Here is a 23,982-nt window from a genome sequence, read left to right as displayed (position 1 = left end):
GTGGGAGAAAGGAGAAAAGAAGGGTTTAACAATATAACTAAAGCACGTGCTGTCATATGACCAGTTTGTGCGTGCTTTTGGGCATTTCATTGTCTGCCAGGAAAATACAGCCTTTGGCTATGCTTTATTTTAATGGGATATTTTATGGAACTCTCAAAGTCTGTAACCATTTTGATAGGAATGCATCTAGCTTTGCAAATTCACTACTTAGGAAAACCAGGCACTCATTAACTTTACATTTAATTATGTTCTATTAATTCAATTTAGTAATGCATAAATGCTAAGATTCTGCTTGTCTTAAATTGTGTATATTACAGTGCACCCTATTAACCAAAACAAAATACAATCCTTTTTACTGAAGCATAAGCAGTTTTTAATTATAGCTGAAAAGCCATCTAACTGCTGTGAGCTAACTAGTAAATGTTAACACATTAGCATTTCACCAGTAGAGGCCAGGGTTTGAGTTGCAACTCAAACAGCACACAAACATAAACTTGCACCTCAAGGCTGCCACACCATTTCACACCACTCATAATATTTTCCTTTACAAAGGCAAGGCATTGGTCCAGAAAGTGGGAAAGGAGAGGAGGTAACGTGGTGCCTTCCTTCAGCATAACCAGCAGCAATTATGATAGACCTGTCTGAGATTGCAGCAGCATGTTTACAATTTCCCTGCAGTTTGCATTACATATGGACCTAACAACTTCTCCAGAGTGGAAGGGGCAATGTCAGTACTGGGAAGAACAAGAGAGGAAATAAGGAGACTGGCATTGGGTTCTGCTTCTTTAAATATGGCAGTGGATTTTGGGGGAAGGTCAGAATAGTTCAGCCTATTTAAATAACAAATGGAAAGTCTGCCACATTGGTTGGATTGAGCTCTATAAACATATATCATGTTTTGAGCTGAAAATTGAGAAAATAGTAATGATATGCTGGAATATCTAAAGGAATCAAAAGATATTCCCTGTCAGAATGTCCTCAATTCAGGTCTTTGGTTTTGTGATCTTTTGAGGACATGAGTCTCCACAGGATATTTATTATACCAAAAAAAAACGAAAACCAAAAGAAATACAAAACAAAACAACAGAAAGTATTTCTCTTTTTGCAAAGCACTTAGGCAGTGCTGAACCTAGTATGCTTTTTTACAAAAACTTAATTATCTTGGACATGATGGCTAAGTACAGGCAGTCAAAAAGCCCAAGGCTGAATCAATTCAGTCTTCACAGGGTAAAGCTGGGGGGGCTCTAGAGCACAGCTCCCAGCTCAGCTGGAGCAGACAGCTTAGGCCCAGGTTTGCTCAGCCATCCTGCAAGAAGGGATTTTTGCAGGGGAAGTGCAAAACATCTCAGGCTGCCAGGGGACTGTGAGCTAACTTGAACCTGAAGGGGATCTGGGACAGAAGTTCAATAAATCAATTTAATCCAAATCAGTTAAGTCTGATAGTACATCCACCCAGGTTCATCTTAAACTGGTTTTGGCCATTTTGAAAGCAGTTTGTGTGCACTGAACTTCTGCTGTGTTTCAGGTTTGAACTGAGTTCTGATCACTCTTTCTGGTTTATGTGTAATTTCTGTCCCCAGCCCAAGCACTACGGTAATACCAACACACTAAAAACAAAGACAATTCCCACTACTGGTACTCACTCATGGTGATGAGAATCCTGGGACAAATGCACCGCTTTTTTGTTACTGCCTGGGCCTGGAGCAGTAATCTATGGGGAAAAATGGTCTGAATTAGAGTGGTATTACATGCACACAATATTTTCCAGCAATGACACTTTTTTTTTTTTATTTGCCAGCATAAAAAAAGATATACCAAGTATAATATGTACCACCAATAATACTTTTGTTTTCTAACTCTTGGGTAAAATTTTCAAAAGTGTGTCAGTGAGAAGGACTGTACTTCTGAAAGGTGACAGGTACTTAGGAGCCATAGTCTCACCAAGGATCTGTAAGATTTGGAAACCTTTGGGTCAAATTTTCAAAGGTTCTGAGGTGGCTAAAGATTCAGATAAGTGCATTATCGTATTTATGGACTTCATCTAGGTAATTATTGCCATTGCATTTCAATAGCAGTCAGATGTCTATCTGCTAAGTGATTTTGAAAATTCCACAAAACACAAATTCACAGGCACCTTTGAAAACGTGATGCTTAGATGCTTTTGAAAATCTCATCCAGAATGTATAAGGTGTTAAATTTAGAGAAAATACCATTAATTAATTTAAAACAGTATATCAAAATTGAAACTCGTTTGGGATTTTCAAAAAGGGCCTTAGGCTCCTTTGAAAATCTAAGGTGTAGCCTTCAAGATGGAGCAAAGTACTTGTGAAAATAACACGACAAAAAATGAAAGACACAAAAAATTCTGACTTTTATAATTGTAATCATATTCCTTATCATTTGCCATAATATAAAAGGAACAAAATGTTTAATTTCTTAATCAGTTATATAATTCTCTTTCATACTCCTTCATGTGGGACAGGGTAAACATGAGGAAAATACATCTTTATGGGGTTATATCATACTACAGCTGAAGTAGCCTTCTTCATCTGCAGGATTTGTTTGCTAGAACTTGCTTGTTCACATATATATGAGATGGAGTTAGGGATCACCTGCTAAAGATGCATATATGCTAAAGATATTGGAGCAAAGAGCAACAAGTCCTCATAAAAACTCTGAATCCCCAGGGGATCAATAGCTGACCAGTGATAGGACTAAGGCAGCCATGCTGTCAATGCTGAAGGAGACCGGGAAGCCAAAGAGATTAAACAGCTGATATGCACATATTGTCTGGGACCAGTGGGTTTTAGGTTATTTTTACATAAGGGTTCTCTGTTTATCCACATTTGACAGGCCATCACTCATTAGAAGAATGATTCATTGCATTTTCAACAGCAACAAATTACTGTTTATTTGTTTGTGGTTTTAAAGCAAGTTTCCCCTACTTTTATGCAGAAAGAGAACCAAAGCATGTTAAGATCTAGTTCAGCAATGCCCATATTACTGGGCAGCGATGATTCAGAACAACTATCAAAACTTGCTACAGAAATATTGTAGCCATACCTACTGCTTGAAAAGTAGAAGTTACAAAAAATGTGTAACCTGCTGCTTTGAGAAAATCCTGGCCACATACAGGCATTATATTTCTACTACGAGAATCATTAGGTGCCTATACGTGTGCTATGGGGTAGGAAGGACACATTTTAATACGAGTGGCTCTTGGGAGCTGTTCTAATTAAAATACCCACAGCGTCTTGTGTATTCAGTGTCCTGTATTTCAAAATAGTGGTGAGGTGCTTTAACTAAAGCTCATTCGCTGAGCTCTAGTTAAAGTGCTCCTACTGCCATATTAAAATATGGGATGCTGAATGCATGAGACACTGCAGCATGCTGGAGCATTCTGATTAGAACACTCCAGGAGACTTGATTAATCGAGATTAATCAGAATGTGTCAGAGCACATGTATAGGCACCCACTGTTCTCCTGATGGAGAGACTATGAGTGTAGAAGCATTCAGTGAATTTCTCCTGGGGAAAATAAACCCTCCCCTTTTCCACACTATATTAACCTTGTTTACTGACTTTATCTTGATACAAATATCTTCTAGGTGTGAACCTGGAAGATCTTCCATGCAAGAGAAACTCAGAAGAATGAATGCCTTAACATTCCTGTCCCAGTCTGGTTGGGTGGGAGGGGAAGGGTGAGAAGCATGGTGGGGTGAAACTGTGGGATACTGCTGCCTGTGCTTCCCCAGATCAGGGACTGCCAGTGGGGAAAGGGGAGGAGGGGGCGGCAAATAGCCAAGGCATTGTCCCACTGCTCCTTTCCCCATCCTGGACTAGTCCCATGTAGTCCCAACTAGTGTTCACATTTCCTCAGGCTGAGGACATATCTACATCTGGAGAAGGGGTGGGGAGTCTGTTCCCACCTCTCCCATAGACCATTCCAGCAGGAGACAGGAGCACTAGTGCAAAGCCCCCTACTGCTTCCCAGACTGAGGCCCTGGTCTGAGGCAGCGTTGCCTGTTGCTCCCTCCACTCATCTCCTGGCCACTGCTCTGGGGAACATGAAGGGGATTTTGTTTGTTGCTCTAATCCCCTCTTTAGCAGTGTATGGGAGGGGAGTGGAGCCCATTTCCCAGACATGGGTGTCCCTTATATGGGAAAATGTGGGAAGTTTTTCACTGCTGCTCTACTTGCCCTTACAGAAATGGGCAGAATGGAGCAGCTGTTGCTTCCCACACTTCCCCCAGATTGGGATCACTCAGCTTTAGGAAGGCAGGGGAGAGGGTAGTTGTAGGCTGAATGCCTGTGCTGCTCCCTCTCCTGGAAACATTTATACCAGCAGAAATTTCTACTGTTAGAAATGAACACCTGTTCTTGACCCCTGTCTACGCTCCAGTACAGGTTTCCCTCACAAACCATAGTTTTGCCAATTATGGTTTTGAGCATCTACATTTAATATTCTATATACCACTTTGGCTCCCACGGTATACAGTTCTGAGTAACCATGGTTTTCTGTGGCTGTCAGCCCACCACCTGCCTTTTTCCCCATAAGGCTTTTTGTCTTGCCAACCATGGTAACTTTCAGGAACCTAACCCCAGTAGTTGGTGAGGGAAACCTGTCCATGGAGTCAGCAACACAGAGCTTCCATAGACTTAGACATTTGAAATTATCTTGGTTTTACTAGAGCAAAAGTAGTCTTGCTTATTCATTCAGTAATAAAGAAATTTCAGTGAAAGCTTTCAAGAGAGCTTTCCATGCATTCATCTTACAGATTGAGCAACAGATATAATTCATAAAGATGTACTCTGGAATAAAAAAACTTTTAAATTTGCATGTAACATCCTGAGTAGAATAGTAATAAACAAGCTGTAGCTTGAACACCATAGGTAAACATGTGGCTTGGCTCTAGAGAGTTACATCCTGCATTAATCTCAAAATGAGGTTTTCATGCTATTCCAGTGGGTATCCCAGGAATATAGTAATCCATTTTCTACACTGTGGCTATAAGAAAAGCCGACTGTGCCTATGTCATGCTTTGTTAGAGGTTCATGATCACATTATCTCATGGTGGACCTGACACTTTTATTCAGTTTACAGTATGTTCTGTGTACAGGCAACTTATTTCCTTTGCCAGGGTTGCTGACAACCTTTTCCACACTATATTAATCTTGTTTACTGACTTTATCTTGGTACAAATATCAGAAAACTGAACTTTTTATCTCGGGGAGAAAATAAACAACATGTTGACAGAAGCAAAAGCTATTTTCTGGACTAAAATTGGTTGTTTACCTGCAGCCATACTTATGGAAACATGTTTAAGTCTCTAGCTCAATCGAAATACATAATCCAAAATTTAATAAGCATGGACATTTCAAGAAAACCACCTGATAAATTGTCAGATATAAAACAATATCTAAACACAAAGAAATAGAATTTATAAGTAATTTAGACTTCAATATAAACATACTCTCAATTTAGTCACAACTGATCAGAAAATATACCGATGGTATCCTATATATCAAAGGTGACTTCAGAGGAGATTTATGCAATTAAACATAACACACAAATACTAGTATGTATGCTATATTGATCATTATAAGAAGCCAACACTAATATATATTATAATTTCTTAGGTTTGCAACACTGTTTTGCTTAATGAAAAAACAGCATGTGATGTTGAAGTCCTTGTTAGCAACATCAGATAGAAATGTCTTCCAAGTCCCCTAAAAAAAAGACGTCAACTTCTTCCATGTCTCCTCCTAGAGTCATTTGGCAGGACACAATGAGCAAGATGAATGCTTGGTCATTCAATTAGCCCTTCTACCCATTATGAGATACTGTGCAAGCTGTTTTTATGCACTGAAGTTCCAAGGCTCAGGAATAAAATCCAAGAGGTAATAAATAAATAGTAATGGCTTTTCAGGCCAACAATGGTAAGCACAGAAGTAGCTTTCAAACTTTCCATGCGGATAGTTTCACAGGTATACAGATGATCACCTGACCCACGTACGTATTAAGTGCTTCCCAACCAAAATAGGATGCGCTACATTTTCATAACTACTACACACTATCCACGCACACGGGTGTGTGTGTGTGTGTGTAAATTAGTGGAGTTTCACTTTAACTGTGAAAAAACATGGATTTGGGGTTTTAAAATCAGAGAAACTGGTGGTTTTTATCAGAGAATTTGGGATTTTAAACAGAGAAAACCAGGATTCCCACTTATAAAGTTGCCAGACTTTTGCTGTTAGAACTGGAATTTCCATACCAGATATCTGCCTTCAGCTGAAACTTTGTTTCTTTTGAGTTTTTCAGCAAACAGTTCAACTTCCAAGAATGAGGTTAGAGAAAAATAGTACTTTTTTACCAATGGATTTCAAGTTGTGATGTCCATTTGGTTGAGAAGATCCTATGTCTTCATGCTTTGGAGCATGGACTAGAAATTTTAAAATTACTATTTGCACATGCCCAGTAAAGGTTTGCTGGAAGCTGCAACTATATTTTCTGAAGCTTCCATCTCTACTGAATATGCTCTAGTCAAAGACTTAAGACTTTCCCAGCAACTATTCCTCCCAGCAATTGCACTGTTCTGATGCTGAGTACAAAGGAACAGAGAACAGGATTGCCTCTCCTGTGGTCTCAATAGCCTCCCTATTGGCATTTAGGTAATACGGAAGTGAAATGGGGAACAACCTGCTTTGAATGCATATAAGTGAGGAATAAGGAATGGCATGGAAGGGAAAAGCAGAGGCAAACTGGAGGAGTGGGAGAAATAACAGGGATAGGCTGGGAGTGGGGGAAGGAAGGTGTTCTATAACTACCAGAATTCACTCTCTTCCAGAAGCTGGAATGGAAGCACAGATTCTGAAGTCCCAATACGTCTCTGCTACCTACCTATGAATCTTACCGACTGTGTGCATTTCAGACCCCTTGAGTCGATCTCCTTCACAAAAGATAACTCACTACAGTTGCAAGTTAAAGTTACTCTGTCAGCTTAGCTGGAAGAGATCTGTTATGTGCCACTTAAAGGCACAACATCTCACTGATTTTGAGAGTCATCTCATGGATGACTCGCACAGGACTAATATAGTTCCATGGGATGGAACTTCAGTTTTTCATACCGCTTTTAAAAAAGAAACCATTAAGTGATATTAAGAAATACGCTAAGAGAATATCAAGGTCTGAAATCAAGCAAATCACCTACACATACTTTAGTTAGCACCATTTATGAATATGCATTTTGATACAGTCTTTAATTACAAGATCAAATGCAATTTGTTTCCACTATGCCCCTGGACCACTCATTGTACGGGATAGACAGGGATTAGGGAATGAATCAAAATTGTTTAATGAATGAGGTTGTCTGGAAGACCCCTGTCTCATTCATCACAGAGGTTGGGAGATGGGTAATACAGCAGGGGACCACAACAAGAGAATGGATTCTCACCCACTAGAAGAGGAAAAAACTCTGTTTTTTTTATTGCTGCCTCTGTTACAACCTTATACAATCCTAAGCAAATCAGCTAAACCAAAATTTTGGCAGGCAGCCATTTACTTGTGTGTTATTGAATGATTTCAGCATGCTAAGATAGAACAATGCTCTTTTACATCAAGTGTATGAAGTTTAGCTTTCCCAGGAGCTGAATGAGCTTTGGGGAAGAAAACTATAAGAGATTAATAAGTTGGCTAATATAAAACTCTAAACACAATTCTGGGCCACAATTTTTTTCTATGTGATTTGAGAGTAACCGTGTCCATATGAAATAGAGTTCAAGATGGATTCACCATGTAAGTCTTCATTTTCCTTTGCTATAGAAGTACCATCTTCTTTTGAAACCCCCCCCTTCCCCTCCCACCCAACCAGTAGCTTTTATTGAAAGGCAGCATGGGGAACAGGTTGCTAACAGCTCATGGTGGACAATCAATATGCTTAATATTATACTGTGATTCCCAGAAGGGAGCTTCCCAGACTGGTGGAAAAACACTGACACCCACCTTAAGGAATATACTTACTATAGGATCAGAAAATATTTTGCATCTGGTTAGGAAGGTTCTGGGCAGATACTGATGCTAGATGGAACCTTATGGATCCCATATAGTTATGCAAGATAACTGCTCAGTGATCGGAAATGCATCACAACTCCTGTGAACCCTGTTTGACTCAGGGCTCCTCAGTGGGTTATTTGCCTAAATTTCTGCAGCTTCTTCAGTGGCTCCAGTGGTCTTTGCAGATCACAAACGGCACGGAGCTAAAGGCTGTAGCATGGAGCAGATGGAAGTAACCTTGAGATCTGGCATTTCTTAACTTTTGAGTACTTCATTTGGCAATTTTAGGCTCTCTGAAATAGTCTGACAGGGCAGGGAAGGAGATAAGGATCATAGAAAATTAGGGCTGGAAGGGACCTCAGGAGGTCATTTAATCCAATACCCTGCTCAAAGCAGGACCATCCCCAACTAGATCATCCCAGCCAAAGCTTTGTCTAGCTGGGTCTTAAAAACCTCCAAGAAATTCCACCACCTCTCTGGGTAGCCTGTTTCAATGCTTTACTACCAGCCTAGTGAGAAAATTCTTTCTAGTATCTAACCTAAACTTTGTTTGCTGCAACTTGAGACTGTTGCTCCTTGTTCTGTTATCTGTCACTACTGAGAACAGTCTAGCTCCATCTTCCTTTGAAACTCACTTTAGGTAGCTGAAAACTGCTATTAAGTCCCCTCTCAATCTCCACTTCTCTAGACTAAATAAGTCCAGTTCCCTCAGCCTCTCATAGATCTTCTCATAAGCCTTCTCATAAGTCATGTCCCCCAGGCCCATCACCCATCATTGCCCTCCACTGGACTCTCTTCAATTTGTCCACATCCTTTCTGTATACTGTGGGACCCAAAACTGAATATAATACTCCAGATGGGGCCTCACCAGTGCTGAATAGAGGGGCATAATCTAGGGGTGCACCGACAGAGATTTTAGGGGCCAATACCGATAGCTGATTTTTAAGGAGGCGTATCGGCCAATATTGATCCAATTTCTGACACAGCTGGTAAGTCTGTTGTAGTAGAAGAGGAGGAAGAGACGTGGAGGGGACAGATAAAGGCCCCTGTGGTGAGGGAGGAGTGGGACTGGGGCTGCCCAGCAGGGGCGGGGCAGGGTGCAGGATGGAGCTGCACACAGAGATGATCCAAGCAGTGTGCAGGGGCTGGGGCAAATCAGTCTGTGTGGGGCACCACCCCTGTGTTCCAGATGCGAAGAAGCCGGCGGTGGATTCAGTGGCAGGCCAAGTGGTCGGACGCGAAGCTGAGTTGCTCAACGTGGCACAGTTGCCATGGCCGCTCTACCCAACTCCATAGGGCCCCCTAAAGCATGGGGCCTGGGGCAGTCACCCCAATTCGTGCCCCCTAAGAATGGCCCTGGCTGTGGGCTTGGGGCTGTGCTCGGAGTTGGCTTCAGCCACCCCATATTTCGCTGTAGCCGCCTGTCCCAGTACTGCTCTGGCCTCAGCCTGCAGCTGCAGCCCACCCTGCTGAGATCTGGGGGCACATGCCCCACCTATGCTGTCCTGGGGTGCACATAGCAGAAGCTGTGCCCCCCCCACACTCCCAAGATGAGCCGTGGCTCCATCCCACGCCCCAACCCGCCCTAGCTGGGCAGTGCCAACCCCACATATTACTCTCTAAGCCTGATGCTCCAGCCAGTTTTCTATCTACCTTACAGTCTATTCTTCCAGCCCATACTTCCTTAGCTTGCCTTGGAGAATCTTGTGGGAAACTGTATCAAAATTCTTGCTAAAATCAAGGTATATCACACTGACTGGTCTTCCCATATTCACAAAGTCAGTCATCTTATTATAGAAGGCAATCAGGCTGGTCAGGCGTTGGTGAATCCATGCTGACTGTTTGTTATAGATGGTAGGGTTGGAAGGGACCTGAGCAGATCATCAAGTCCGACCCCCTGTTATGGCAGGAAAGAGTACTGGGGTCAAACGACCCCAGCAAGGTGTTCATTCAGCCTCCTTTTAAAGACCCCCAGGGTAGGAACCAGCACCACTTTGCTTGGAAGTTGGTTCCAGATCCTAGCTGCCCTGATAGTAAAGTAGCGCCTCCTGATGTCTAGTCTGAATTTACCCTCTGCCAGTTTGTGACCGTTATTTCTAGTCATTCCTGGTAGTGCTTGGGGGAACTCGGACTCCCAATGGCTGCTGGTCCCCCCTAACCAGTTTGTAAACACCCACTAGATCCCCCTCAGCCTTCTCTTGTGGAGGCTGAACAGGTTCAGGTCCCTTAACCTCTCCTCGTAGGGCTTGCCCTGCTGACCCACATTGCTGACTGAGCCGTGCGGAACCTCATTGCTCACATCTCTCTAGGTTGAAAATGACCCGTCCACCACCACTCACTAGGGTGCGGCCCTCCAGCCAACTAGTAACTCAACTGACTGTGTAGGTGATGACACCCCAGTCCCCTAGTTTTTTTTAATGACAATGGGGTGAGAGACAGTGTCGAAGGCTTCCCTAGAGTCCAGAAAGACTACATCCACAGCTACTCCTGCATCTAAGGATTTGGTGACCTGGTCGTAGAAGGCTACCAGGTTGGCCTGACAGGACCTGCCTCTAATGAACCCATGTTGGTTGCCTCTAAGCATAATCTCCTCTGCTGGCCCCTCATGAACATGCGCCAGGATAACTCTCTCAAAAAGCTTACCCAGGACAGAGGTAAAACTGACTGGCCTACAGTTCTAATCACTTTCTTCTCTAAGTGCTTCAAGATGGATTCCTTGAGAATCTGCTTCATGATTTTTTCAGTGACTGAGGTGAAGCTGACTGGTCTGTAATTCCCTGGATCCTCCTTTTTCCCTTTCTTAAATATGGGTACTGTGTCTGCCCTTTCCCAATCATCCGGGACCTCTCCTAATCACCATGAGTTTTCAAAGATGATGGCTAGTGGTCTGCAATCATAGCCAACTCTATCAGCACCCTCAGGTGTAACCCATCTGGCCCCATGGACCTGTATATGTCCAGCCTTTCTAAATAGTTCATAACCTGTTCTTTTGCCACTGTTGGCTGCTCACCTCCTCCCCAAACTGTGCTGCCCAGTGCAGTAGCCTGGGAGATGACCTTGGCTGTTCAGCCCTTTCTGCATCCTCTGTCACAAGGCTGGCTCCTCCATTCAGTAAGGGGCCCACACTTTCCCTGATCCTCCTCTTGCTACTGACATACTTGTATGCATACCCTCCAAACATATTCCTATGTATTAGGATTGCAAGTATGGTAGTATAGAACTTTTCCCCACAATGAACCATGAAATAAACCCATATTAAATAGTGGGTAGTATTACTACTCAATTTTCATCTATGCTGTATATAGTCCAGTTTCTGGATATTTCAGGTGAGGTCAATGATGGAACTCAAAATTGTTTTTTGTTGCTGCATAAAGCATGGAACCTATGCTGGATGCAGATATATCTTAATACTACTGGAAAAAATATTTTAAAATTCTATGAGCGGTGCAAAAGAACAATAACAAAAAACCTGTACAGATTAACTCTTTCAATAGATCAGCTATAAAATGTGGTAATTTTTGCAAGAGAATTATATTTCAAGAAATTATTTAAATCAGCCACTTCAGTGACTGAAAAACTTACCTTAGCGAATTAGTTTATGTTAATACAGTGAACATGTCTTAAAATATGATGAAAGTTTTACTGAAGAACCTTATTAGAGATACTTTAGCTACTTTTTAAAATAGAAGACCTTATTTTTTCTCTTATAAACTGTCTCACATACGTTTATAATACAGACTAACAGGATGCAAAAGTTCATTTTAGTAAGCAGAGTGATTTTTAATTCCATAAGTTTTTAAAAATCCTTCCAATGCAAAAATGATTGAAAGTTTGCAGATGCCAAGAGACTTAAACAAACTGATAAGCAAAACACTGAAAGGCATAAAGTAATTGCAAAACTGTTTTCAAACTAAGATGCTATGTACCAAGCTATGGCCCAAAACCAAATTCTATGATTAAGGTGACAAAGTCCAAAAATAGGAGTTTTTAATGGAAACTGATACAATCTTAACTATAGTATCACACTGGTGCTTCTATAATTCACAAGGTTTGTAATTACCAATTTATAGGAAATTCAGTCAAATGATATCAAGGGAAGAAATAAAACATCTATTCTTTAAAGTTTATTACCCCTATTAAAAGCAATTTCTTATTATTTTTATCACCCATTTATTATCAGTGATTTTATTCCCGTCCCCACTAGAAGGATAGGAGAACAGCTGCCTTTGCATCTAACTTTATTGGTTTTTTTGGATTAAATTAGCATAGGCAGCACCCTAATACAGAATTAGGCGATCTCCCCGCTGCATTCTTACTTCCTCTTTTTTTCTCTTTGATCCAAAACAATTATTATCCAGTCATAATATTGTATTAGTTATATCACAATAAAGAAAGATCTGAATTGAAAAGTGGTGAAGAAACTTTCAAGAGGCAAACAAACAAACTTTGATCTGTAGCTATCAAGATTTTTCTATTACGTTCTCCTCCACCCTTCCAAATGCTCTTGGTCCAGTGCCCATAGTGAAGAGCCACTGAAAAGAAGGGTCACTCTATTGTACAGCCCACTGTTCTGCCTCAGTGATGCTTGATCAGTTAAAACTTTGATCTCATAAGACTTTTTGTCTCCATAGTGTAATAACTCTGCCAATGACTCCTTGCCAGCTTGTTGAGAATCACAAGTATGCTGCTACTTGCTATGCTGTGCAACTTGGAAGTTAATTTTAAAACAGAAAATTCTATGCAAGGCCCCAACATGTCCAACCACTGTGCCAGCAAAATGTAAGTGATAAAGTATGAAGAAAATCAGCTCAAGAAATGCAGGTCTAAAGACATGGACTTTAACTCCAGAGCAAACAAACATCTCCATAGAGGGTCTCCTGCTTTGCTTGTCTTTTAACAAGAACATGCCGTGGGCAAAATAATAAACAACATTATTGTAATTCCTTTCTTCACTGGAGTAAAGTATCAAAAAAGATGCAAAACTGAAACTCCTCTTGACTTCTGGAGTTTTTTTTTCAAGTTTCAGTTCAGACAATTGATCAAAATAACCTTTTCCCTTTGTACATCGTTCTTATTTGAAAAATTAAGCGAACAAATTTAATGTTTGTACATAAGAGACTAGAAAAAGGCTCACTGGTAACGTCTAAGCATTCCACAAAAACAACTAAAATATTTCAATTCTAAAGCAATTATATTGAGAACAGCATGAGCTCTATTTTACCTGATTTTTGCACAGGACATTTTTTGGTTTCTGCTACTTATGTACAAGAAGAGGTCAGATTAGCACTGCCTTCCCTATCTGAAGGAAAGGAATTGAGTAGTCATTACACAGCTGTAGAAAGGAGTGAAAGTGTGAAAATGCTGATTAAGGAAATTATTTTGTACTACTGAACAAATGAGGTTGAAATGACACGTTATACTCAGACCATACTAGAGGCACTTAAAAATGTGAGTGTCTGCATGTTAAAGCTTGTTAACTCATGCCAAGTGCCCTCTCAGCTTCTCAAAGCTAAGGTTCTTAGCTGAAAATGGAAACCAGGGAAGCCACATTTCCCACAGGAAACCACCTCCTGTTAAAGTGTCACACTAGTAAGACTCTTAGGCTGCCTACAGACATTCAGGTCTCCACTCTACTTCATGGCGTTTTACATAAAGTGTCATGAGTCAGAGTGCCCCACTTCCCCACATCTCAACAAATGGAGGAGGAACTGGAGCCAGCCTGCCTGGGCCCCAGCTCTGGCCATTCAGCAGCCAGCAGTTCCCTCTCTTTCCCCCTGACAACCCAGGTGGTGGGGCTGGGCATATGCCCAGACCCCTCATGCAAAAAGTTAACCCTGGAAGGAACCCAAGTTCCCCAAGGTGTTCTGCTTTTAAGCACCTTCACAGACTCAAAGATTGTAAGGCTGGAAGGGACCTTGGAAGATCATCGGGTCCAGCCCCCCTGCACCAAGCAGAAAAGACAACTGGGGTCATGTGACCCCAGCAAGGTGACTGTCCAGTCTCCTCTTGAAGATTTCCAGGGTAGGCGATTGTACCACCTCTGGAGGGAGCTTATTCCAGTCTGGATATCCTAGCTGTGAAGGGTTCGTGTAATAATGTAATACCCGATTTAACCAGGGTTAATTTTTCATGCAATTTGTCAGCTCAAAAGTACTCTGCAGCCATGCATGTTAAGTTATGGTCGTACAGTCATAGATACTGACTCCATGGGTGCTCTGGGGCTCAAGCACCCACTGAAAAAAATTAATGTGTGCTCAGCACGCACAAGTCATTCACCTGTTGGGTTGGGGAGCTGGGGATCAAGCCTGCCTGCACTGACCCTCCTGGCCAGCAGGCAGTGGTGCTCTGGCAGCCTCCAAAAAGGCCGCTGAATTACCCCTCTCCAGCCCCACCATACCTCCCTCTCTACCCCCCTCCCTATTCCACGGTTGTCAACAGGGGGAGGGGGAAATGAGCAGAATGGAGCTGCTAGCTGGGCTTTGTCTGGCCTGAGTTGGATGGGGGGAATGGAACAAAGCCCCCCATGCCTTATGGGCTACCCCAGCTACCCTGGCAGGAGTATGGGGAGGAGCTGGGCTGGGTCCATGAGCTGAGGGGGCTGTTCTACACCCCTCCAATCCCAGCTCAGATCAGGTAAAGCAGCTGGAAGCTGCTCTCAAGAGACCTCGCCAGAGTGGGGGAGGGGGGAAGGGAAGGGGGGAAAGTACAGTGCAATAGAGCTCCTGTACTTTGCAGGCCCAGCTAGGCTCCCCCAGGACCCCTGCCAGAGTATCTGTGGGGTGGGGCCCACAAGGCAAGGAAGCTCCATTCTGTACCCCCCTCCCCCCGCAGATCAGGCCCAGCAAGCTGGCAGCTCCATACTGCTTGCTTCTCCCTTTTTTCTGGCTAACACCTCTGACACCACATGAAGAAATAACCCTCAAGGAGCACAAGTTCCCCAAGGCACTCTATAATAGCAGAGTGTCTTAATTTAATACTTGATCTGCTGCAGGTAATTTTTTTGTGCCATCAGCCATTTTAAAAAATATGTTGTGCTGCTGATTTCATCTTTAACACGATGAAAATTTTAATAAAAAACATACAAAATGAATTAGACTCCTTATGGTTTAAAAAGTGAGTTCTTAATTGCAGATGGACAGATAATGCACAAGTAAAAAAAAAAAATCTGTTGTGCAATTTCATCAGTTCACTTAGAAGTTAGAAACCATTTTTAGGTTGAGTCTTAGCCTTCTGGAAGTCAATGGGAGTTTTGCTATGGACTTCAGCAGTCAGGATTTCATTATTAATATTTAGTAAAGTAATCATTGCATTAGAATAAGGGATTTCTTTTCTTCCATAAATTCACACTTACTAGTGACATGCATCCAAATACCTAGAGGAAAGAAGGTGCACAGGATAAGGTATCAGCCTGAGATTCCAGAGAGATGTGGCACCTATACATGTACCCCACGCCTGCTCTGACATTCTAAATAGAATGCATTGGATCAGACTCGATCAATCTGCGCAGCAGACTCCAGATTAATGCAGTCTAGTGAAGCATTCTAATTAGTGACCCCATGTTTCAAAATGACAGTGGGGACACTAACTAAAGCTCATCTAACGAGCTTTAGTTAAAGCTCCCTGCCACCATTTTGAAGCATGGGGCACTGAATAAAGGAGATGCTGCAGGTATTTTAATTAGACCGGTTCCTGAGAGTTGCTCTAATTAAAATACCCCCTCCCCCCTGGAGCATGTGTAAATATGCCCTAAGTTGTCCCTTTTGGCATAGATGACTGGCCCATTTTTGTCTTTAATAAACTGGGGTAGAGGCAACAAAGGTGCCTTCTACCCTAATGTAATATAGCAGATTAGAGCACTCATCCAGGAACTGGGAGATGCGAGTTTTAGGTACCCTCCTACCCCACGCCGACATGACAGCGTTCAGAACTACGCGTCCCAAACCCCAGTTGAGTGCCCCAACCAGCAGGTTATAGGGTAGGTTAGGGCCAGAGTATGCTCCATTTCTCCTCTTCAGATTGTGTCCCTATGTAGCTAAGAATGCAATGTAGATAGGGGCAAGACAGTGTAAGACTCTATGGCTCTGGAGCCCAATTATGAAGACACTCCCAGGGGAGTGGGCAGTCCTGAGTTCCAGTCCCTGCTTACAACACTGTTTTGTATTTCATCCAATAACTAATGCAAACTGCAGTCCAGGGAGCAAGGATGAGAACCCAGTACCATACCACCCCATTCCCAAGGATGCCCTCATGACTGGGTGCCCTCTTGCACTCTTTCGATCCCCATTAGGTATTAAAAGATATATATTTTAGTCCAGCTGATATGTACCATCAAAAAGCAACAGAATTTTCCCCTGTTGCTGAATGATCTATTAAAAGGAAAGAGGAAAAATATGTTATAAATGTGTTCACCGTTCAATCTTACAAACATTCAACACATGAACAGCTCTACTCTTGCATATAAGTAGCTATTTTAATGTGTGCTTGGAGGAAGAGACTCGGATTACAATTATGACTGTGTAAGTTTACCAAAAGTGGATAAAAAGACTTTTTCAATTTGGTGTCCAGCTTCAGTAGCAAGCTGTGAGTGGCCTCTACTGGCTGACCAAAGTCTACATAAGTCACTAAGCTCTTATGTATTTGACTGTAATATCATCAAGTGTGTAATAATAATGTAAAGAAAAAATATGTAAAGAAAATATACTACAGTATAAAATGATGCACTCAGACTAAGTTTAAAAGCAAAGACTACCAAAGTGGAGAAGGCAAATCATCTGTTTAAGAGAAAATATAATTGTAAGTATATAGATGTTTCCACAGAGAATGTGTTTTCTTGTGAGATATACTGTAAATATATGTATTTGCCTGTTCTTCCTATTGTTGAGCAAAAAAAAATTACCAAGGTTAATTTAAAATAGCTTTAATGGCAATTACACTCATGAATTTTGAGTAATTTGAAGCTTATTTTCATCCCACATGTAAAAAAAAAAATTATTTGGATTATTCATGTCAAACTTTTGGCTTCAAACAGCATAGTGTTCAAGGATTCTCACACAATTTATTGCATATCTGGGTCTCCTCACTTCAGATGCCCATTATAATCATTTTTATAATCATGTGTAATAATCTGTATTTCATATTTTTTCTGAGTGCAATATGGATCTAAGAACAGTAGTGGGAGAAAAAAAGATTTATATAAAGCATGAAGAAATGGTGCAACTGGTTAAACTTAAAAAACAAAACAAAAAAAACTTCTCAAATGCGCTGACTTTAAGAAAAAGCTATTATTAACAGATCTGTTTTTGGAGATTATGTAATTTTAATATAGTAGAATCTAAGCTGGTTAAAACATAGCTTACTATAAATATGTACGAGCTTATTCCATGATAGTGGGGTTCAATTAAGAAGCTAATATACAGTGAAACTTTAAAAAAAAAAATTGAAGACCGCTAGGGAGCAAGTGAATTTCCACTTAGCTTTTTCAGTACAGGATTATGTACCTGGTTTTACCTTTCTCCCTCATTTTAATTGCACCCTATTAAAAAGGATTAGTCAAACATAAATGACTAATGATGCCAAAAGGTGACTGCCTTCCCAAGTAATATTATTGTGCTCACATATAAGAGTATTCCATGATATTTCTAGCTTTAGTTCAGAATCCTCTCTCATTTAAGAATTCAGTCCCATTATCTTGGCTGCTCAAAATTGTTCACAGGGTTATCTAGCTGACATATAAGATAACCCTCCATCTCACTAGACACCACTGGGATATGACATGCTGACCCACAGTAAGCCATGATTATTAGTCTGAAATATATACCATATAAATGGATCTCTCACCAAATACTTTGTTTTAAAATCTTCTAGTCTTATTTATACATAAAAAAAATGTTTTAAACAACAACAACAGTTCCAGTAATCATATCAGAAAATAATGAATCTGGATATTTAGACATATTAATGTTACATATTTTTACAATTTAGAAGTAAAATAACTATAATCCACATCAATTTAAACAGAAGGAAGAACACAAGCAGTGCTTTCCCCCACCACACACACCTTAAATTGTCTAAAGCGATTTTTGATTTACAGGCCATAAATTAACAAAAAAACCAAATAGTCAAGGGCAGACACTAAAGAGAACACCCTCCCACCATTGTTTAGTAGTGAAAACCATCAGCTTATTTAAACACAAAACATGTCAACAGCGGGTGGAACCTGAAGATCTCTTTTATAAGCAGCATTGGTAACCCAGCAGACTTGAGCATCTCCAGTGTTTCAGAAAACGTCTGGGATCAGGATCAGCAGTCATATAAAAAGGTAAAAATAACTGATTTGCTAGTGTAATCTACCCTATTCACCTTTCTGGGGACAGAGATATTCCATTTTTAGGCCCACAACAATTCTGTACAATCTTGAATCCTTCATCATTTATTCCAGGTAGAGACATTACATTTTTATTGGTATAAGTGTTCAGAAACTGGTACCGTAACAGAAGAGAAGTTTGGCACACAAACCCAGTCTATACCCAGAATAGAACAGAAGTTCAGCACACAAACTAGTTTAAAGATCATGTAACCCGGTCTACAATTTGCACCCGAGCTCCTCCAACCAAAGGGCAAATGTGTGTATGGTTTGCTACCAATCTAAACTATGTTGCTTATAGGAAACAAGGCAACTTGGATCAGTTCCACCTCAGGCTTTTTGAACGTCTGTAACTAGCCTTTGTATTCCGGTAAAAATATTTCTAACGTATATTGGTGAATGCTATAACTAAAATCACCTGGGGATAACATTTAGTTACTAGATTATTCAACAGAATAATAAGTGGTAACTAAATGACAACCCAGGTGATAGGTAGGTATAGCAGATGCTAGACTGCAGCATTTATAGGATTTTCACACTTAAAAGAAAATAACCACAACACGTATATTTGTTTGAACATTACTTTTAGATTGTCTTAGGACAGATGCCTTTTCAAGGTTTAGTTTATAAACCACAGGATTGCAGTATCTTAGCACCACTTTTAAAGCTAAAATAAAAACAAAGTTCTCCTCATTCATGCTGGAGAACTTTGATAGTGATCAAAAACACATTTTTTTCCCAGTTAAAATTTGCACTTGTGCCAAAGGACAACATAAGTCATACAACAACTTACAGCTTACTTCCTGGTTGAAATGGAACTTCAAGTTGAGGCCTAGGAAATTTCACTTCTGCCATATAATATTATTTATTTACTTAAACACAGCCACTATTTTGTTCTTGTTTTACTTCTGCTTGTTCACTTTTCTCTAAAATTGTGTGTGAGGCTAAGCAGAACTCAGTGGTATATCTGTAACCTTTTCTCCCCTTCTTAAGTCATAATCCAACTTGTACTTCATAAAATAATTTTCTCCACCACTGAATCATGAGCTAAGTACTCTGGAACAGAAGGAATACGTAGGAAACTTGACAACAACTTTCTATGGAATATTGTCAGGCCATGCTTGAGTCATAACTTTATGTCCTCACATATAAGCGACCTTAGAAATAAAGCTAAATTTATTTTAAAATACACTACAGTGAGTGCAATTGCTTCTCAATAAGACATTCTCCAATCTGTCCATCATCTAGTCTTCAAATATTAAATGTAAATAATTCATGAATTCTATTACTTTAGGCAGTAATAGAAAATTCTGAAGTGGTAATTCCTCTTTAGTGACATCATTTTAAAAAGGAGACTGTCAGGCTTCTTAAAGTTCATACTTATCCTATATAAGGTATCAACACTTCAGTAAGGCAGTTGGTACACTAATACAAGACATACTGACAGTGCATAAACTGCATATATTCATTAGTAGGTTAAGTGAAGTTGCTATCAACCAATGTTATGTACTGGTATCCAACTTGGTGCTCATCTGTGAATGCACTTTAAGATTTTATTTCAACTATAGAAAAAGACCTTACTATATAATAGTAGTAGCTTACTTAAAAGATAGCCTGTAGCCCTTTTTGGTAATTGGTATTGCCAGCACTTAAAAAGTTAGCTCTTCCAAGACACTGTCTTGAAGAGAAAGACGGTAACACCTGGACCTTGGGAATTCAACACCTCTGACACATGCTAGAGGCATGTCTAGCAAACTTTTAAAGTGAGACTCAAGACTTGCATTCTGTATTACCAGGTTGCTGCTATTTGTGTTTCAGGTTTTCTGGGTATCAGGGTAAAGAACAATTTGGGGAGGGGAGGCGGGGATTATGACAAATTTCATCATATGAGCTTGTTTGGTTAATTATTACACTTACTCATCTACTATACCCATTGTAGCTGTATATAAGAGGATGGGGAGAATTTTAGAGACCTCTGTGTCTGATAGCATCATCACAGTCTTCCTAGGTAATGCGTATGTCACTTTTAAAGTACTCAGTATCTGTGGATTTATGCTTTTAAATTAGTTATGTCAATGTTCTGAGGGACAAGCTGTGGATGATGGGTAATACAGTTTACCACTCCCTTGCATGAACCCTTTGAGAGGTTAAATTGTAGCCTCTGGGCTTCCGCCAGCCACTGCTTCCAACATTGCTCCAGGAGCAGCAGCAGGGATCTACAGGCTTCTCTGGCTGCCACTTTTTGGCCTGCCCCAGGGATTTTTATGGAGCAGGAATTATTAGTCTTTCCTGTGGGTAGAAGTTCATTGTTTCAGTGGTAGCAAGAATCATATTAACAAATATTCTACTACTTTCATTTATTTTTGATGATGGCTTAAAATGACTGTTGTCCACAAAGGCAGGCAAGGTTCTTTGGGTAGATGTCTTTTATTAGACCAACAAAATAATTGGAAAAAAAATTCTTATCAAGCTTTCGGGCACAGTCACCCTTTGTCGGGCATCTATGCTGGTCTGAGACTCCAAGGAAAATTGTCCACAAACACATTTAATATACTGAATCATATACTTTAGTGAAAAAATTCTACTAGTGGATATTATGTCCCAGTAGCATGGTTTAAACAATTACCTTGGTGATGCTCCTTGTCAAACTTGCTGAACATATTTGGTTACCATTTGGCGACCTAGTTAACAAGAACATGTTCAGTTGTGACACACCTCATAACATTTTAAGCAAAGGGCGGACAAAATATGCCTCACAGGCCGGATGCAGCTTGTCAGGCACTTTCATCTGGCCTGCAGCACCCACTAATGAATTGTACCCTGCCTAGCTCTTTGGCTCACAAGAGTGAGCGAGGCACCCACGTGTACACCCCTCCCCTCCGCAAACATACCCTGTTGTGCCTCATTCTCACCCTTGTGGGTGGAAGGGCCCAGCCTGGCCAGCACACAGCTTCTGGGAATGGCTGCTGCTGCAGCCCCTGGAGACCTTCTCCGTTTCCCCTGCCTCCCTGTTGCTCTGGGAAGCAGGTAGGGAAGTGGAGGCAGCCAAGTTGCAGCTGAGTGGGAACGTGGAGCGTGGGGCTGGGGCTGGCAGCAGCGTGGGGCCCCAGGGGGTGGTGGCAGTGCAGACTACGGGTAGGCAGTGTGTGGGTGTGAGGGAAGGTGTGGGGTATGTGGACCCTCCTCATACTTCCTCCATGATGTGCAGCCCCAGCAGGCGTTGCCGTTGGCAGTGGCAACAGGTAGGAGTGCTCAGGGTGCTTGTGCCCTGTGCAGGCACTGCTGCCTGGTGACGTGCAGCTACGGCCAACACCGCACATCGCAGTGAGGGGGTGCAACCTCTTCCAGGCCATCTCAGTTGCCAACACTCCCTGCCATGCATGCACAGCCCCTACACTTGTATGGCATGGGAGGGAAGCCCCAGATGCTGGATGTGTAGTGCTGGTCAGAGCTGCACCCTGCTGGGCACCAGTGCCTGCACCAGGCACGAGCACCCTGAGCGTCTCCGCCTGCTGCTGCTGTGCCATGGGGGGAGTGCAGCAGGGGTCTCCATGCCCCCCCATCTTACACCCCAAAAATGCCACACACCCTGCTCTTACAACCCTCCACATATACACAACCTCCCAAACTTACCCTATGCCCCCTCCACATAGCCACACTCCCTCACAATTCCCCCCACACCCTACCATACACACACACACAACCAATATACAGGATGAAATTTATTTTTGAATTATTATGCAATCTATATACGGTATGCAAACACAAATCATGAAAAAAATATTTTTTGTAATAAAATTAAAATATGTTATAGTAAGTGCCTGACTTAATGTATGATTTGGTTTTCTTCTGGTTCTAAGATGGCAACCCCCTCTCCCAAAAGAAGTATTTCTGAAGGGGGGGGAAGAGGAGGGACTTCTAGTGACAAAGCTCAGGGGTTAAGGGTAGGACTTTTGGTCCCAAGATAGCGGCCAGGGGTGGGGCAACTGTCAAGGGGCAGGGCTACCCATGCAGACCTTGACAACTCACCAAAACTTAAGTGGCCCTCCACCCAAAATAACTGCGTGCCACTTTTCTAACCATTAGAACTATATTAAGTTGTTGTACCTGAGAACCACAATCTTCTAAAGCTGCTGATGACAGAAAAAGGAAGATGTTCAAGGATATAACAGATGAAGCCCTGCTGTTGAATGACAAGCAGAGAAAGCTAAAAAAAAAAAAAAGAGGAAGATGCGAGGTTCAGACAGGAATACAAGATAAAACAAGGTGGGGAAGAGAACTGGGTAAGCAAAAAATGTAAAGAAGCAGAAAATACAAAGAGAACTATGACAAGAATTGGGTTACCAGATAAGATAATTTAATAGGACAGGTGAGAAAGAATATTTTAAGGAACCATACAACATGCAAAATGCCAATGGTGAAAAGGGTCCTAGAGAAGCTTCCCAATATACACAGTGGAGATTAGATGGCAGAAGTCTTACAAGTAGCAGAAAAGATGGAAGTTAAAAAAACAGGTTGGGGGGGGAGAGGTGCAACCAAAAGATAGATAAAGCTAGGAAATGAAAAAAAAACCTAAACCACTCAGCTCCTGCAAGTATGCAAGGAATGTAAAGTAAGGTGGAAGCTGGTGAACAAGGTATCTAACAACATTTACAAAAAGTGATAATAATACTGGCTTATAGAAAACAAGGTAAGGGCAAGTGTGAGGACTACAAAGGAATTACTCAGTATGTCAGGAAAAACATTCATCAAGATGTTACAGAGGACAATGAAGATGCACAAGCAAGTAGCACTCGCAGAGGTTAGATATAGACCAGGGTGAAGTACAACAGAGCAGCTGTTTGTGATAAGACATATCTCAGAGAAGTACACACAAACATAACTGAACCTGAGTAAGTTATTTCATAGACTTCAAATAAGCTTTTGATAACATCTGGCAGAAAGGGATATGGCAAGCTTTGCGAATGTATAGCATCTCTGAGAAACTGATCTGGCTGATAAAAAATAGGCAGTAAGGCAATGAATGTCATGGGTATGGACAAGAAGCTGATGGAATGGGTCAGGATGAACACAGGATTGAGGCAAAGATGCATTCTCCTGTGAGATTTGTTCAACTTAGTTATGGAAATAGTAAAGGTTTTAGCATCCAGAGATAAAATGAGATGTATTATGCTATATGTAGAGTTGAATGCCTTGAGATTTGCAAGATGATATTGATCTTGTTACTCTGACCAAGGAGACTCTACAGAGAATAATGGACAAGGTATACAAGGAAAGCAGAAAATTCAGAGTGAGCATCAGTAAACAGAAGGCAAAAGGAAGAGGTAAAGATCAAAGTCAGAGACCAAGAACCTGAACATGTGGAAAAAACCTGTAATCGTAGAGAACTAGTATTGAACAAATTGTGAAGGTGACAAAAAGAATCAGCCTAGCTACTATTGTACTTAGAAAACTTTGCAAAGTTTAACAACAATATTTAGACATATATGTAAAATCATAGTATAAGAGATTAGCATTTGCATTGATCTTGTATGGACTGGAATGGTGGAATGTAAGGAAAGCCATAA

The 23,982-nt window shown here is 41.2% G+C and overlaps 1 protein-coding gene across 2 annotated transcripts in view; it reads right to left on the bottom strand.

The window, feature by feature from the left end:
* GPATCH2 (G-patch domain containing 2) overlaps window positions 1–23,982 on the bottom strand; it is a 257,162-nt gene that overhangs the window by 99,465 nt on the left and 133,715 nt on the right. For both annotated transcript variants that reach the window (XM_090048842.1, XM_090048834.1), the window contains one exon: window positions 1,644–1,711. In XM_090048842.1, the coding sequence (XP_089904968.1) occupies window positions 1,644–1,711 (68 nt within the window). The remainder of the gene's footprint in view (window positions 1–1,643; window positions 1,712–23,982) is intronic.

This window comes from Crocodylus siamensis, chromosome 1, assembly GCF_052110815.1.
Source record: "Crocodylus siamensis isolate JL-2025a chromosome 1, ASM5211081v1, whole genome shotgun sequence".
In the NCBI taxonomy this organism is placed as follows: Eukaryota; Metazoa; Chordata; order Crocodylia; family Crocodylidae; genus Crocodylus; species Crocodylus siamensis.
The sequence above is the reverse complement of the archived record's forward strand: the minus strand, read 5'-3'. Positions and strand labels throughout refer to the sequence as shown.